Source organism: Ruditapes philippinarum, unplaced genomic scaffold (genome assembly GCF_026571515.1).
Source record: "Ruditapes philippinarum isolate M1 unplaced genomic scaffold, ASM2657151v2 ctg7946_1_1_1_1, whole genome shotgun sequence".
NCBI lineage: Eukaryota > Metazoa > Mollusca > Bivalvia > Venerida > Veneridae > Ruditapes > Ruditapes philippinarum.
Window position 1 is genome coordinate 67,937 of NW_026852257.1, and position 17,814 is coordinate 85,750.

At 32.5% G+C, this 17,814-nt stretch overlaps 1 protein-coding gene across 1 annotated transcript; it reads right to left on the bottom strand.

Annotated features, from left to right (window-relative positions):
• Nucleotides 1-304: 304 nt before the first annotated feature.
• Nucleotides 305-6,671, bottom strand: LOC132754403 (uncharacterized). The gene is made up of 3 exons (XM_060745033.1): nucleotides 6,492-6,671; nucleotides 5,673-5,782; nucleotides 305-2,093 (listed from the first exon to the last, which is right to left on the bottom strand). Exons 1-3 carry the CDS (start codon nucleotides 6,625-6,627, stop codon nucleotides 903-905), a joined length of 1,437 nt encoding a protein of 478 aa, XP_060601016.1. The 5' UTR covers nucleotides 6,628-6,671; the 3' UTR covers nucleotides 305-902.
• Nucleotides 6,672-17,814: the final 11,143 nt, after the last annotated feature.

Here is a 17,814-nt window from a genome sequence, read left to right on the forward strand (position 1 = left end):
TTATAATTTTCGAAACAATCTGTAAATATCTTGCTACTATGTTTGTAATAAAAATATAATTATTTTAAGAATAATTTGGATTTTAAAGAAACGAAACTGCAGTAGAAATAATAAATATCTACAAAGGAACATATTACATACACATACAAACATGAACTATCACATGTACCGGGGAGGGCCAACCGCTAATGTTGTAAGAACTTGGGCTCAACCCGTTTGCTTTTGCTGTTTAAAATACATATGAATTTTGTATCTGTATTGTATATACATGTATATAGCAATAAAGTATGATTAAACAAAAAAAAAAATATCACATGTAGATGTATCCGCCATTATTTTGATTATATTAGATTGATTTAGCTGTGCAGCTAAGGAAAATCATAGGCACTTACAACCCATACAAATACCAATAAAGAGGTCAAAATATGCAAAAATAGTCCTTAAGTACTGTGTTAGTCACGCCAATTGTCCGTTAAAATATGAACATCATATTACAATAAACCTTGTCCCTATAAATAGAAAGGCCATGTTACATGGTACAGGTAATCTATGTATTCTATGTATGCCATTATAATTATGCACTACCACGTGACGTGGTGTTGATAGGGTTGACTTATGACGTTGTAATTGGTGTCGTCAGATGTTTGACCATCGCCCAAAGAGTGTAGAGGCGGGAGACCTGATAAAACCCGATTACAAAGAAGATAACATAAAAACTAAACATAATAAAAACTCTCTCTTTACAAAGTTTGAATATTTGTTTTGAAAAGAAAATGCTTTATTCATTCCCCAAGACTACATATCAGTATTTTATTTGTTCCCATATCAAAGAAAAAAATATTTGAAAAAAAATCTGTTACATAAAATGGTCATATTATAACAGCTATTCATATCAATGAAAACTAAAGAAGGGATTTCTTTATATTAGGATAATGGTTTTCCTTTACATTAGAATAATCTAAAAACTTGAAATCTAAAATCGACGCATCAGTCTTAAACAAGTTATTTGGTATATCATCGTAATCAAATAACTTAAAATCTCGAGAATATATTTTTCTGATGTCATTGATAACATTAGAGGGAACACTTTGATATGCTTCCATGAAAGCGTATTCTTTTTGCCATTGCCTTTCTTTAGACGTCGTTCTAAGCCTTGTCTTCTTAACAAGTTCGATAAACTGTGTTTCATTAATTCTCTTAGCTTCTCTGTCACTTAGAGGAAATGCTTGCATACCAATCGCCCCTCTTATCTGTAGTTTTCTCCATATTCTTTGTAAAGCCTCGGCCCATGGAATACATTTTCGTATTTTATCCTTCCAACTAAATGGACTTGTTATTGAATCGTCGATTGCATCATCTGCATGTAATGAACTAAACTGCTTTTCAAAAATGGCCAATGTTTCATTTTGGTTGCATTTCGACAAAATATGAAATGTATCCTCTTTAAAAGTCTCCATTTTCCCAACAAATGTATAGTTCATTACACAAGGTTCACATGCATCAAATGTCTTCACATGGCAGTCTAGTGTATTGTTTAACTGAACTGTCTGAACAATATTTTTTAGAAATTGTCCAAACTTGAGGTCAGCACCACACAATGTGTTAATTTCATCGTTATATTCAGGTTTCGTTTTAAATGCATTCCAAAATATTGGATTGGGTCCAACAATTTTGTCAACAAATGCTGAAAACAATATACTGAATGGATTTCTAACAAATAAGAATTTAAACGAACCTTTAGCGTTTATTTTACTTCTACTGCCGTGTGATCTTTTGATGTATTCGCTAGATGTGTCAAAGTACAAATCACTTCTTGGAGCGTCTGAAATCTTTATTTCGTAAGGATGCTTCTTAGATAATGCTCTTTTTTCATATTCAAACGTTTTAAAAGCACGAGTCCAGAATGTTGATGCTATTTTACAAAGGGGACAATAAAGAATGTTATGTGCTTTATTATAAGATACTCGAACTCTCGCATGCAGATTTCTAACAATGGAAGAGCATTTTTCCCGGAGTAATTCTGCTCTTTTATATCCCTCTGTAGGGTATGTAGTTATTTTACCAAACACCTTTTTATTACTGTTTGCTGATTTCTGCAAAAGAATGTGATAGGAGTAGTAGACATTTCCGAAACAGCTTGTTCAACAACCAAATGTTGTTTTAAATAGCTAACAGATTTCTTGGTTGGTGCTACATGAGTGTGATATTCTGTTAAGAAATGTGATATATAATCAAAGAAATATCAAATGACGTTAAAATATATACTGCTATAGAATTCAGCGTCTTTTGACAAACCAATGCACATGTCACCGGATTTTACTCTATGGACAACCAAAGATAACAAACTGACCAGCGTATTCGAAAAATAAATATAGGATATTTAATTGCAAGTGTAGGTTCAATACTAAATTTATTGAAATAGTTGAATAAAATTTTATTCCATGCGAGCCGCTGGCAAACATTATATTATATGTTATTTTGGTTTTGAAGTGATATATGTGGATACATGTATATTACCTGCTAAGATTTTATATCACCCGAGCCGTTAGGCGAGGGTGATATTTTATCTTGGCAGGTAATATATCCACATATATCACTCCAAAACCAAAATAATAATTTTATTACCCTTCCCCTGCCGAGTTTAAACGATTTTTTAAAAAATCATTGCTGTTTCAAATGAAACGTCGAAATAAGATTCCCTTTAGGTTACCTCTTCATCACAACATGACGTCACATAAATACATGACGTATTTTCCCGTACCTAACGAATGTAAACAAGAGAAAAGGAGTAGTCTATTGAAAGCACTTTTTTGTAATTATTATCAAGCTTTCACAAGGTCATATTTGTTTTCAATACTGATGGGAATTTGCATCATTACTCTACTTTGGTAAATATTTATCATTTGACAGTTAAAAAGTGCTTGTAAATCGGAATTTACACCGCGTAAAATCGAACCGTACGCGCATCACCTCAGCGCATGTCGTTTACAACGTTGGGTACCCAACGGGGAAATTTAATGTGTATATTACCCGTCTGGCTCGGTTATATCAATTTCTTTCGGGTGATCAATATCCAATCAAAAAGGCGGAAAAATCTGGAAGGGTAATAATATTATTTGTGTGAACGATTTTAATAAATTAAGTTATGAACCTACAAAAAAAGGAAATAAAAATTCTATTCATCACATACCTAAAAAGAAATATTTTTCAGTAAAAAACAATGATTTTTTCATTGACGCATAACATTCAGTGCACTTTTGCGTGACGACGGTATGGACATATAAGGTAAAATGTTCCCAAAACATACTTAAAATTGACTTCGGAGAGTTCATTGAAAAATACCGCTTAATGTAGATACAGGACTGCGAAACTTTAAAAATATTTACATATTAAAAAAAATGTAATACAGATATAAACTATACTTTGATGCGTTCATTGAATATTTTCCTCACGCTGATATCACAAAAAGGCAAAAATAAATATACTATCATTATGTATTGCGCAATGAAAATTCTCTCAATGTTTACTTTCAATACTTTCAGCAAAATCCCTTAAACTGCCTGGACGAATCTGTCACCCAGGTTATATAACAGACAAAGGGCACCAAATGGCAATTAACTGTAAATAAATAAATAAACCGACAACCGGTGAATAATGAACACCCACCCCTCCTCCAGGTAGGGAGACTTACTTTGCCATTTTTATGAATTCAACTTTGAACAAACTTCGTGGAAATGGTTCGGGCAGAGAAATTAAATTTATCAGGTTAAGAAGGGACCCTTCTACATTTCAATCATTCCTTGTAAAGGCCTGAAGCTGCATACCATACTTATAAAGAGGAGAGTTTATTTTGCAGTACAAATAGAATGAGGATCATACAGATGAATCACTGAAGCAGAACCTGCACAAAATACGCTTAACTTTCTTTAGCAGTTAAACCGTCTATGAAGTTCGAATTATCAATATATGAGAAATCATAATTGGTATTACTTTTTGAGAAAGCAGCAAACTCGAGTATACAGCTTATATGCACATAACAGAAGTGGAGCTTCATATGAGCCGCGTCACGACAAAACCAACACAATGCGTTTGCGACCACCATGGATCCGCGCAGTCTGATCAGGATCCATGCTGTTCGCTTGCAAGCCCTATAACAAGTAGAGAAACTGATAGCGAACAGCATGAAGCCTGATCACACTGCAAGGATGCGTAGGCTGGTCTTGATCCATGCTGGTCGTTAGTTAAGTTAACGCATTACGTTGGTTTCGTCATGGCACGGCTCATATGTAGATTAAATGAATTCAAGTCAGTGTTTATTATGAAAATAATCTTTATCAAATCCCAGATTTACTTTAAGATTCATTTTTCAAAAAGTAAAATACTATCTATATTTTATTTTTGATGTCCAGTTATAATCATTGGTCATTTAACTGAACCATCTTTTATTTCTAACATATGTACTTTTTGGCAATTAGTAAAGTGAAAGTGATTTAGTATTTTGTATGGAAGTCAAACTACTGCCCTAATTGGCTACTTTGTAAGAACAAATTATTTAACATCAGCGCTATTTTTTTTCTGTTGATATTCTCTAAAAGTATCATTTAAACATGATAAACTCATCCTTGCTTTTTCTAAAGAAGAAAAAAATGTTCTCGTTTCTTAAAGAAGTTCCTTTTTGGTTAAAAGCCTTAACACATGGAATTGGATATTCTTACATTTCATTTCATTTTGGGGTCACTTTGCACAATAAAAATAGTCTTGAAAGAAAAATAAAATCGTGCCTTGGGCATAATATGAAACATAATAAAAGCGCATCACTTTGTGTAAATTCCTGTATAAAAATGTTACTGATGTACACAATTCCTTTTGGAAACACTTAAGTTTAACACTACCTTTGAAGTTTCGTTGATTTTCAGTCAGATGTTGCTGAGAAAATAGGATAGTAAATTCCTAGACATATCTTAGAAGCTGCCATTATAAAACATTCATGTTCATGAACATAACAAACTTAACTTTTAAGTCAAGGCACGTCTCTTTTGGATAAATTTGTCTGGAAGACAGTTAATCGAGTATCTAACCAGTTTGGTAATTTTACTTAAGATTTTACCAAAAGCTGTACATGATGTACAGTTACAGAAAGAAAGACCATTAGTTTGTTAAGTGCCGACCATGAATATTTTGTTTAAAAAAAATCTAAATTCTTTAAAACATAAAAAATAATTTAACGATATTAACAGAAGAATTAGCCTGGTTTTCAAAATTATAAATGTTTACTAGTATAAAAAATCCATGATTTAATTAGAAGATACCGTTTTTTAGATCAGGAAGTCTAAATGGGAATAAATCTATTCATTGTAGCTAAATACATTATATTAAAAGCTATTCAACACTATATTTGACTGTATTTCGCTTAATTGATATAAAAAAAACAATTTACACTAATGTTTGATATGAATAAGATATCTATAGTAATAATCTGTTTTTCCAAGTCTTCAGGATACGTTGGCATTTCAAAATGTTGCAAATAAATATAATTGTCTTAATGAAAATAATTGCCAATGGTTTGAGCCCATTAGGGTGTCGATGAATAAAACAATTGCTAGATTATGGAGCAGATTGGTGAAGAATTTAAATTAATGGGATTTAAAATTCAATTTTAGGTACAAACTAACATGTGACTTCTCTGTGGTATTCAGATATGTCGGCCAATATCTTGATTCACCATTGTGTGTCCTGATTGTGCGTCTGTTGAGGATCAAACCCTGTACATCGTTACGCTGAACTAGTAATGTAAGATAATGTAATATAGGAGAAATAAGGCACAATATAAAAAAGATGAACAAGAAAAAGCAATATATTAACAAAACGCAGGTTAACAATATTCAATATCTATGACAACAAAAAATGTGGAGAAAAGGGGGGATGGACAGACAAGAAAAGATGAGGGCAATTAATAATTGAAATGAGTTTTAGTTAAGGAATATGTAGAAGAAATTGATGTTGGAAAATTGGGAAGGCTGGAGGGCGGAGAAAATACGGGAAGATTAATGCAACCAACTAGGAATGCCAAGACAAAACAAATTGATTTAGACAATAATTATATAAAGAAGGAACAAGGTGGGGTAATGTATTTTAACGGTCAATATGTAAAACATAACTTTGGAGTTTAAAACGGTTAATTGATGCACCAAACCTCAATCTTATTCTCTCGTGTTCCTTATTACGAGGTAGTGTAAGCTGATTCCCCGTCATGTGCAAGTGTAACAATTGTCATAGATACAGCATTTTATATGAATTTACACATAAATAATGTAATTGAATATAAAATACCTCATGATCATTAAAATCAAAGGTTAAAGACGCATGTTTAGGACACAATAGTAACAAAATGAAGCAGGACTAAATGCTTGTTTGCATTCAAAGAAATACAACCTCTAAAAATCAAACATGTTTTTATATATTTTTTTTTACTATTTGATGCAATACCTTACCTGTTTCATTAATTTGAATACTCCCAAGAAGCAAAAGTATCACCGCTGCTCCAAGTACGACTTTATAGAAACGCTTCAGCTTAAATCCGCATTTTCTTAAAATAAGTTCGAATGTCCGACTGGCTTTGGTCATCATAATGTCACTAACTTCGGCTGTTACCGTTGACCTAGGTTGCAAAAATAACCAAACTCTTAATGTATTTAATTATAATAGACCCTAATGTGCGTAATTATAATAGACCCTAATGTGCGTTTAAGAGCCTACGAAACTGGTAATTGTTCAAGCAAGTTTATGAAAAAATAGACCAGTCTTTTCTTAAAGAATCATTTTGAGAATTATATGTCTTAACGAGTAATATAAGCAGTGAAATGTATTTAAATAAGGTAATAACATGCGATAAATACTCCGTTGTTTTCTTTTTCAGAATCACAAATAAGTAACAATTTTATTAAGTGTCAAAATAAAGCATTGACTATCAAAAATGCTAGGACATCAAGGAATCAATATACTAAACGCTTATCCACCTGAATACAAAATCCTTTGATGTATGATAGAGTTATGGACCGGAGAAGATTTCCGTTTATGTTTGACGCCTGAACCTGGATCAAGAGTCTAGAGCTCGCGTATGCCACACTGACTCCTCAAGCTTAACATTTGTTGATCATCATTCCTGTAAAGTGGTTTGTTATAACTCAAGCACTCAAAGTACACACAAGTAAAATGGTTTTCTGCGGGGAACATTTTTAATGATATGAAGATATTTCATTTAATTATTTTCAACATAGTTTGTGGGGAATAAATAAACGTTTGTATCAGGAATATAGTTGACAATAATCGATCAATATAGAAGAAGGTCTTTGGAAACTGGTGACCGTTGATGACCGGAGAAGGTCGAACATAAATCAATTATTTCTTTTTAAGAAAATGATTAAATAGGCCTACCATTTTATGAATAATTCCTAGCAAAAAAATAAATAAAGTAAACACACAAGTTTACGCAGAAAATATCTCTATTTATTATGGCAGATGCCACTACGAATATTGTAATTTTGTAGATTTTCAGTATGAACAATCTATTGTTTGTACAATTTGAGATACATATTAAAGAAACATTGATAATTTTCAATCACATCATTAAAGTTTTTCCACCATAAACGGTAAAATAATTACAAAAAATTAGGAATATCACGTAATAGTTTTTTGTTCTTAATTAGGTGTAATTCTGACTAATTCCCTAGAGGTTAATCCGTAACGTACCGGCAAACGGTATTTAGCCAGGTTTTCGAAAATCATGTACGGTTTACAGATCACATGCTCCTCCATGTACCGAAAACAGGTCACGTGCTCCTCCATGCCTCAAAAGTTAAACGCGTACCAATACCCTGCGGTCTCTAGACCGCAGGGAATAACACAACATTTTGGAACGTCTTTTACTGAGTCAAGGGCAATAACTCTGAAAATACTGAATAAATCCATAAGCAAACACGCAGGTGCACAACACACATGCCGACCAACATTTCTGTAAACTTTCATGACTCGAGGTCAAATACTTTCTGAGGCACACACAACACAAATTGAAAATTGAAAAAAATTACTATTTCAAGGATAATTACTCTAGAAATACTGATTATACCACGGTGCACATCTACACATGCTGACTAACATTTCATGTTTATTGACTCTAGGTCAAATACTTTTTTGGGCTATGCGTGGCACATTTTGAAAATAGCAAAGTTTAATTAAGTCAAGGACAATAACTCTGACAAAATAGAATTTATCCACAAGCAAAATACCAGGTGCACATCTGCATATGCTGAGCAACATTCCTGTATAGTTTCATGACCCTAGGTCAAATACTTTTTGAGCTACGGGCGACACAAGTTGAAAATTGCAAATGCCTATTAAGTCAAGGGCAATAACTCTACAAATACTGAATAAATCCACACGCAAAACCCCAGGTGCACAACTACACTTGCTGACTAATATTGTAAAGTTTCATGACTCTAGGTCAAATACTTTTTGAGCTACGGGCGACACAACATAAGAACGGACGGACGGAAGAACGGACGGACGGGAAAGGGTAAATGTAAATGCCACCCTCGCTTTTAGTGGGGGCACAAAAATACAAGAAATAGAAAGAGCATCGAAACACGAGGCTATCTGATTTGTACTAGGGGGCGTAGCCCCAAAGTATTAATCAGATTGCCGTGTGTTTTGGTGTTCTTTCTCTTTAGTATCATAGTCAAACATAAAAACATGTTCCCTGTTATCACAATATGAAACCCCGGGAAAAAGAAACCAATGAACGGGCATCTGAATACAATTATAGAATAGACTACTGATTCACAGATAAATGTAGTTCGTTCTATGAGCCGAGTAAGTGCAGGATGTGAAGAAGGCAATAATAACTCTTATGCTGCTAGGCAAAATAACTAAATACAGTTTATAAAATTATGTGAAATTGTTTTTTTACATTTGTATAAAAATCTTTAAAATTAAATTTTTTTTAACTTCAGGTTGAAAAAGAGTCTAATTTTTGTATGTTTAAATATAATTAAAAAGACAGATTTTGGCTATTTCAGTCGTTTTTTTTAAACCATTTTATTTTTAAATTTTTTTTAAATTTTTTTTACCCCCTTTTTTAACCATTTTCAATATTTAAACCCGTATTATATATTTCTTTTTAAATTTTATTGTCTTTTTCCCTTGGGGCGAAAAACCCAAAGTTTAAAATTTTAAAAAAAGCTTGATCGTTTTTTTTAAGTGTAGTTTGACGAACCTTAGCTATAAAAACCTTATTTTTAAATTTGTAATATAAAAACGTAATAAATTTATTTTTTTGGATAATGCGTAAAAATCCTTAACAAATTTTAACCCAAGGGGTTCCCTACAGCAATAAGCCTTTTAAAACTAAAAAAACCCTAATAAAAGTTTGCTGTTGTTAAATAATCTGAAAAAAAAAACATTTAATTTTATACTCAACTAATAATTTTTACTGGTATGATGTTTTTGATACAGTTTCCCATATTACCCTTTTGCAATAATATTCAAAACTTTCTTCAGCGGGAAAAATAATTCAAGCGAGGGTGACGCAATTTTATTTGATTCTAACTTAATTTATATATGATTTAAGATTGTAACAAACAAAAAACTAATTAATATGATTAATGTATACGGACCAAACGACGATAATGCTGGAGTTTGTTAATGTAAAAGAAAGGAAAATAAATTAGGAAATCGAAAAAGATTTTATTATTGGGGGTGATTTTTAACACAATAAAAGATACACAAATAGATTAAAGAAACGGAAATCAATAAGCCATAGAAATACAGGCAAAAACTAAATGGTATCATAAATGTCCGGAAATTCAATCGATATATGGAGATTAAACAATAGCACATTATAAAACAATAAATAAAAACAAAATTAAAGACACGGTCGAAATCAACAGAAATACAAAGAATTTAACCAAATTATTGATCACAAAATAAGTTGAATGTTGAGTAGAGCAAAATCAATTGACATAGAAAGGAAATGAAAAAAAAAACAAAAACAACTACAAAAAAAAAAAAAAAAAAAAACCACAACAAAAAAAAAAAAAACAAAAAAAAACAACAAATATTCCGAGTCCACCAAAACAATAGAAATGGTATTTACTCATAATAAACTAAATATTTTCAACTTAAATTTCTTACCTAAACTTCAAAATTTTACAAACTGTTTATAAACAACAGAACAGAACAGTAAAAAGAAGAGTATTTCTTGTAAACCACCACTTACCGTGTGAGTAAATCGCCCGGTTTTACTTTCATCCACGTCTTTAATAGAATTGTGACTAGCTTTCCGTTTTTTTTTATCCGAGGCATTGTCACACCTTTTCCATTAAAAATATTAAATAAATCCGCGGACATTCCATTACATTACTAGATCATTTTCACGTAAAAATATTTGCGTTATCATTAGAGATAATCCTTTATGTAAACAGAAAACAATTTTCTTCCGCTACATGCAAAAGTTTTATCCTCACATAAATGCAACTTTTTGAACACTGATTTCACATAAAACTACAAGATTATCAAATTAATCCATGAATTCAAAAAGATATATATTTTGTGGAGAATTCGCCATTTTGATCACGTGACTGTGACTATGTATCTTACTGTTAATATTTTTGATATTGATTTCCGTAAGTATAATAAACTGATAAAACAAAGATTTATGGACCCTTTTAATATACAAATGTGATAACACTATTTTTTCACGATCACAGACTTACTGATTATTTAAACATAAATACGGAAATACATGACTGTTTATCTAGACCAATGCATTAAACACATATATAACAGCACATATGAGCCGCGTCACGATAAAACCAACATAATGGGTTTGCGACCAGCATGGATCCAGACCTGCAGGCTGGTCTGGATCCATGCTGGTCGCAAACGCACTATGTTGGTTTTGTCGTGACGCGGCTCATATTGATTTAGAAATAAGTATTCTACTTCTTCATGCAATATATAATATTGAAACTGAAAATATAATAATACCAAGCGTGAAGACAAAAGATGCTTATCACGTAATATGAAAGTAATCTTTAATTGAATATCATTTTCGTGTTATTTGTGCGAATTACGACTATCTTAGAATAATGTCTTTGCACGGCCAAACATAATGAAATTTGACAATATTTTATCATTTAAATTGACGAAAACATTGAACGTATAGTTTGTATTTTGCAAACCATAAACGTTTTGTCTTTCAAACACATAAACATGTAGCAATATGTATTTTTTTCATTGAAATGTTAAACATAAAAGATTGTACAAGTATTCTATATATTCTGGTCTATGTGTGACTCTCTGGATTTGCTTAAGCAATTGCATTTTTATGTATTTATTTGACTATGAACATTACATTAGATTCTTAATAATATGTAATTCATTCGTATTGGCATAACATTTTCTTTCCTTTTTCATAGTGTTAGGAGTTGTAAGCATCTTTGCCTTTTTAATATCAACAAATTTGATAAGTAAAAATATCATATGACCGATTTGTTATCCCACACTAACGCAAGGCACTTTTTAGCACTAGTGTTATTCTAAAATAACATTTAGAACTGCAATATTAAAACTAACCTTTATCCCACATTAAACAACAATCCATATCTTATTTATCAAAAGCAAAATAAATTTTCTTTACTACATGTATATAGATGTTCACACATATAAGTAAACTATAACCATTCAGATATTATAAATCATGAGCATATGTTACATTGTAATTATTAGTGACAGTTATCCATCTGCTTCAAATGAAATTAAACAATGAATACACAATGACCAATAGATATTAGTTATAACGATTTTTATATTCATATTAACTTTTTGTTCTCTTTACCTTCTTCATTATTAACTACGTGAAGCGACATTTTATTTATTGTTTCATTTTACTATCCTTCAAGTGGCATAGTGACAACATTGCCTGAGTACATATAATTTCATTTGATACAATGCCGGAAGTATCTGTAAGAATCAGCAAGTCGGTATGTTCATATTTAAGTTTGAGTCATAGTAAACAAATAGATCACCTTCTGTCAGATAAGAACCTTTAAGGACATGAATGGTGACATGTCCGGGGTCCGTACTCAAAATGCCTGAAAGGTCCTCATTAAGCTAAGAGCACATACACCGGCACGCACGCACGCACACTTTCTGTCATATTAGGTCAATCCATAATAGGTGTGCTTCAATTGGTTTGCCAATACTGACGTAACTAGTTCCTAATTGTTAGATATGACAAATATTGACATTATATATTGGTTATTCCCATGTTTAGTGGTGATTTTATTCTTAGTATAAACATTGTGTAATGAAAGACAGGTGTGACCATAGGAACTCGAGAACGGGACCGCAGATTGCGGCGTTTATTTTCGATCTTGTAACGGTTTTTAAATACGTTTCTGCTACATCTAAATATCTTTTAGTATTATCCGAGTGTATGGACTCAAAAAATATATTATCAATTGAACCCAATCTGTCTCTTTTAAAATTGGTCAAATTTTACGGTATTATAAAAAAAGACAAGGAGTGACATCCGCCATTTGCCGCAACGTTTTCGGCATGAGTTTTTCCCCTTTGGCTACAATTGATTACTATTTTTTCAGAATTTTGTTCCCGTTATTTTTGTCAACTATCAGGTATCGTCCGGATATAACGTTAACGGTTTATTGTTTGTACACGTGTGTAGCAACGCTATATGTCGCAACGCCGCTATATGTCGCAACTAACGCTAAATGTCGCAACGCTGACGCTATATGTCGCAATCAACGCTATATGTCGCAATCGCCTACCGCTAAATGTCGCAACGTTACCGCTATATGTCGCACAAAAATTGATTGCCGCTAAATGTCGCAACCCCTTGACGCTAAATGTCGCACTTGGTAGGAAAGTAACAGATGGAACTGACACAAAAAGTAAGTGTTAAAACATTTAAAGTTTATACCATTTACACATGAAAACATATCCTAGTAACCAAACAAAAGTTGTATTTCGCGGTCTATGGCAAAAACCTTGTATGGCCATAGAAACAGTTTTTGATTAAAGGGATGGATTTGGTTCTCAACCACGGACCAGGTGTGAGATCAAACTTTCTCTTTGAGGATGTCTTTCTCACAAAATGCATCAACAAAAACATTTGGATATACATGTATATTAAATTTTGTTATATTATTTGACATAACTGAGCAAACCGCTTGTTAATGCTAAGGGGGAACTATATCTTAACATTTTATGTTAATAGCTGTCATTATAAATAGTGGTCAAATAGCCCAGTCAAGGTAATTCGAATTTGGTATTTGTCCAGAGCAGATATATACTTATGTATTGAGTAATAAAATGTGAAACATCAGTGTGTTCTCTCTCCGTTATACGACAGGGGATACAACAATATTTTGATATCCGAAGTAGCCTACTGTGTCCAATTTCTCATATTATACTGCGCGTTGTTTAAGCCTCGTTTTTTCTCCGTTACATGGATACTTTTGTAATGGTTTGATATTGTAGCTTCATTTTTACTTCAACATGGTTTCGTTTGTGGCGTTTTCATAATGAAGTATCATTTTCATTTTTATAATGATACATTTGCCTTGTTTTACCATTACATGAAATACTTTTGTAAAGTTTTCCTTATTGCAGCCTGGTTTTCAGTGTCACATGTCCTAATTGTAGCCTCGTTTTCATTATAATAGGGTTACTATAGTCTCTTTTCCTGCGTTTAACTGTAACGCGAATACGTTTGTAACGTTTCCTTACTATTGCCTTGTTTACACTGTAACGCGGATATGTTTGTGACGTTTCCTTACTGTTGCCTTGTTTTCACTGTAACGCGGATACGTTTGTGACGATTCCTTACTGTAGCCTCGTTTTCACTGTAACGCGGATACGTTTGTGACGTTCCCTTACTGTTGCTTCGTTTTCATCGTAACGCGGATACGTTTGTGACGTTTCCTTACTGTAGCCTCGATTTCCCTGTAACGCGGATACGTTTGTGACGTTTCCTTACTGTTGCCTCGTTTTCACTGTAACGCGGATACGTTTGTGACGTTTCCTTACTGTAGCCTCTTTTTCATTGTTACATGGTTACGTTTGTGACGTTTGTTACTGTAGCCTCGTTTCCATTGTTACATGGTTACGTTTGTGACGTTTCTTTATTGTAGCATTGTTTTCATTGTTACATGGTTACGTTTGTGACGTTTCTTTACTGTAGCCTCGTTTTGATTGTTACATGGTTACGTTTGTGACGTTTCTTTAATGTAGCCTCGTTTTCATTGTACATTGTTACGTTTGTGACGTTTCTTTACTGTAGCCTCGTTATGGTTACGTTTGTGACGTTTACCTTCTGTAGCATCGTTCTCATCGTAACATGGTAACGTTTATGACGTTTTCTCCCTGTAAAGCACGTTTTCACTATTACATGGATTCGTTTGTGACGTTTCTTTACTGTAGCCTCGTATTCATAGTTACGTTTGTCACGTTTCCTTTACGTGGCCTCGTTTGTATTGCAATATGGTTACGTTTGTGACATTTTCTAATTACATGTATATTCTCGTTTTGATCGAAACAAGGACACGTTTGTGAATGGTTACTCTATTTCCTGATTTACATGAACACGAACACGTTTATGACATTAAATTATTACTTATATGTTTTATCCTCTTTTTCCTCGTAACACTGATACATTTGTTAACTTAATGTATCGTACTAGTCTCATTTTAACTTTACCATGGTTTCATTTTTGATGTTTCTAAATTATTTCGAAGCAGAGTTGTTCGTTCCTCACATATATCACATCTGCAATATGCTGAATGACAAGAATCTTGTCAAAACTTAACAATTTTTTAACACTTTGACTTTAAATATAAGACCATAGATAAAATGCACAAATAGAAGCACGTTGTAAAGATATGATAAATTTTATCATCATTTTTATTGGAACTTTTGTCATGTCCAAGTATGCAGATGATGTCATCACGCAGATGCAAACAAAAAACTTGAAAGTGATTTTAATATAATTTTAACATGTGGTAGAAACATTCCTGTCTGGACCTCTGTCAGTTTGGAGGCAGTTGCCTTATTCTGGCGACATAAATCGCAAAATTATTCATTTCCAAAATGTTAACATACGAGTATGTCAGTGCGGTTTTTGGGACTACTTTCTGATCCAACTATACTAAAGCGAATGGAATAGATTATATTTTTCTTATAAGTTTCGTTTTCATCGTTACATAGATATGTTTGTTACGCGTTTTGTTAAAGTCTAATAGATTCTAGTACATTTGTTACGTTTTGTCATTGTAGTCTCGTTTGCATTGTAACATGCCGTTTGTGAAGTTTTCTTGTTGTTTTCTTGTTATTATCGTAACATAGTTACGTTTGTAACATCTTCCCGTAGTTTTTTTTCAATGTTACATATATACGTTTATGACGTTTTCTTATTGTAGCCTCGTGTTTATTGTAATTGAAACATGCTCACGTTTTTGACGTTTTGATATTGTAGCCTCGTTTTAAAACTAACATGGTTACGTTTGTGACGTTTTCTTATTGTTGCCTCGTTTTTGTCGTTACACGGTTGCGTTTGGGACGTTTTTTTTCTTCTTTAGCCTCATTTTCACTGTTTCATAGATACGTTTGTGACGTTTTCTTACTGTCGCCTCGTTTTCAGCTCTAAGTTTGCGTAGCATCGCTTTCATCGAAACAGGGTTTGTTTAAGTCACGTTTTCATCAGAAAACGAATGCGTTTGTGAATGGTAATATTATGTTCACATTTACATGTATTAAGTTGTTGTCTTATTATCACCCTTTGATGATTTATCTAACGACAAATTGGATGTATAATTCAATCGATATTTGAATTATTCTTAATTTGTCGCACATAAGAAAAAATGAACATTCGGTTCATGCTTATTGAATTATCATTATTAATATACATCTAGATAGCTAATACATACGATTTTATGTCTGGTTGCTTTTGAACATAGTATGACATAATTCATGGAGGATATTCAAGTGTTTTCTATAAATACAGGATTTATTTTCATCTAGTGGCAAGACAATAATTATTTTATGAGTGGCGGTAGCCATGAATGAATATGATAATTTCCATACCACAAGATGATAATAAATCCTGTATTTATAGAAAAAAAACTTGAATTGTCTGTTTATCATATAGATTTCTCTTCTTTCTTTTTTTTGATATTACAATTTGAAAGAATTCTCCTTAAATTATGTGTATTGTCTGAATTTAGAAGAAAGTAGTCCGGCAAGACAGCAGTGAAAATACGGAAAATATATTTCACTACAGTGAAAAATAGCTTTTTACAGTGAAACTACTAAAATTGAAAATACGCATTTTATTTCATCAGTATTTCTCAATATTTCACTTATAAGTATATGATAAAACAATTTTTTTTCGGCTTGATTTTTAGTTTCTCTATTTTTTCATGGGTCAGCCACCCGTACGAAAAAAAACTCCTGTTTTACAACTGTAAAACGACTGAAAAACACCTGTTTTTGTAAAAATACAGGTCTTAGGGACCTGTGTTTGCTGAATTTGACATTTTGACTAAGAAATACAGGTGTATTTTAACAATTTTAGAGGTGTATTTTTGAGACAAAACCTGTGTTTTAGATGTACACATGTAATTCTGATACTTAGAAAATATTGAGCTGATATCTTGTGCTGAAAATACAAAGTCCAAAACTACAACTGTATTTTCAATGATACAGATGTACAATACACACTTAGAAAATCTTTTAGAGAAATTGTTCTTATTTAAATACATTAATATCTTTGATGCAATTGTACGGACTGCATGCACATTATTTACACTTAGGATTTAATTTTTAACATTCATAATGTAAGCAACTTTGAACTAAGAGTGCTATGTAACACCGCACTTTGGGGTCAAACGCACTTTGGGGTCCGACCCCAAAGTGCGTTAAACTTCGCACCGCACTTTGGGGTCAAACGCACTTTGGGATCAAAATCGAGAAATTGACCCCAAAGTGCGTTAATATGCTACATATCAACGCACTTTGGGTTCAAGAGGTCTAAAGGTGTCATCTGAGTTCTGCTTAAATACTGAGTACTGACTTATTTTCTATCTGCGACATTGGAATATTTGAGTTGGAGTTCAAGATGGCGGTCAATACTTTATGATGCTTTTAAGTGATAAAAGTTTCATTAATGTTACCACTTGAAATATATAAAAATTGTGTTCATATAACAAAATTACGGTGGCATAAAAGTGACAGTTGCATTTTTTTGTTTTTAGTTTTGTATACATGTTTTATTTTAGTTTTGCATACATATTTTTTCAGTTTTGCATTCATATTTTATTTTTGTTTTTCGCACATATGTTATATTTGTTTTTCATACATATTTTAGCCAATCAAAACAGCCTTCAAATCTCAGCCCATAGTTGAGTATAAAACTAGCAGAGTGGTTAGGTCACATTTGGGCCCATTTTTGGAATCGGCCCAGTCGTTTTCGGCCGGGCAAGTCTGGTTTCGGCAGACCCTTTTCGGCCCATTTTTTATATTATATGTATTTTATTTAATTATTGTTTTTTATTATTATATCAGTTATTATTCCATGAATATGCACCACTCAACCCCACCCCCTGAGAATTAAGAATTATGAAACTTAGGTCAATTCCTTAGCACATCCAGATAATGTACAGAACTTTATGCCAGGTGTGCCGGCTTAAGGTCGGGGTCACAGCTTCAGGTCAAAGGATAAAGACTTGGGTTTCATATCCG

Bases quoted from the DNA above. Each gene is read 5' to 3' on its own strand.
- LOC132754403 (XM_060745033.1), bottom strand. From the start codon at position 6,627: ATGATGACCAAAGCCAGTCGGACATTCGAACTTATTTTAAGAAAATGC. The intron at 5,783-6,491 runs GTAAGGTATTGC...TTACATTACTAG, and splicing joins TATTCAAATTAATGAAACAG to TTCAGCGTAACGATGTACAG. The intron at 2,094-5,672 runs GTTAGTTTGTAC...ATTCTTTTGCAG, and splicing joins ATACCACAGAGAAGTCACAT to AAATCAGCAAACAGTAATAA.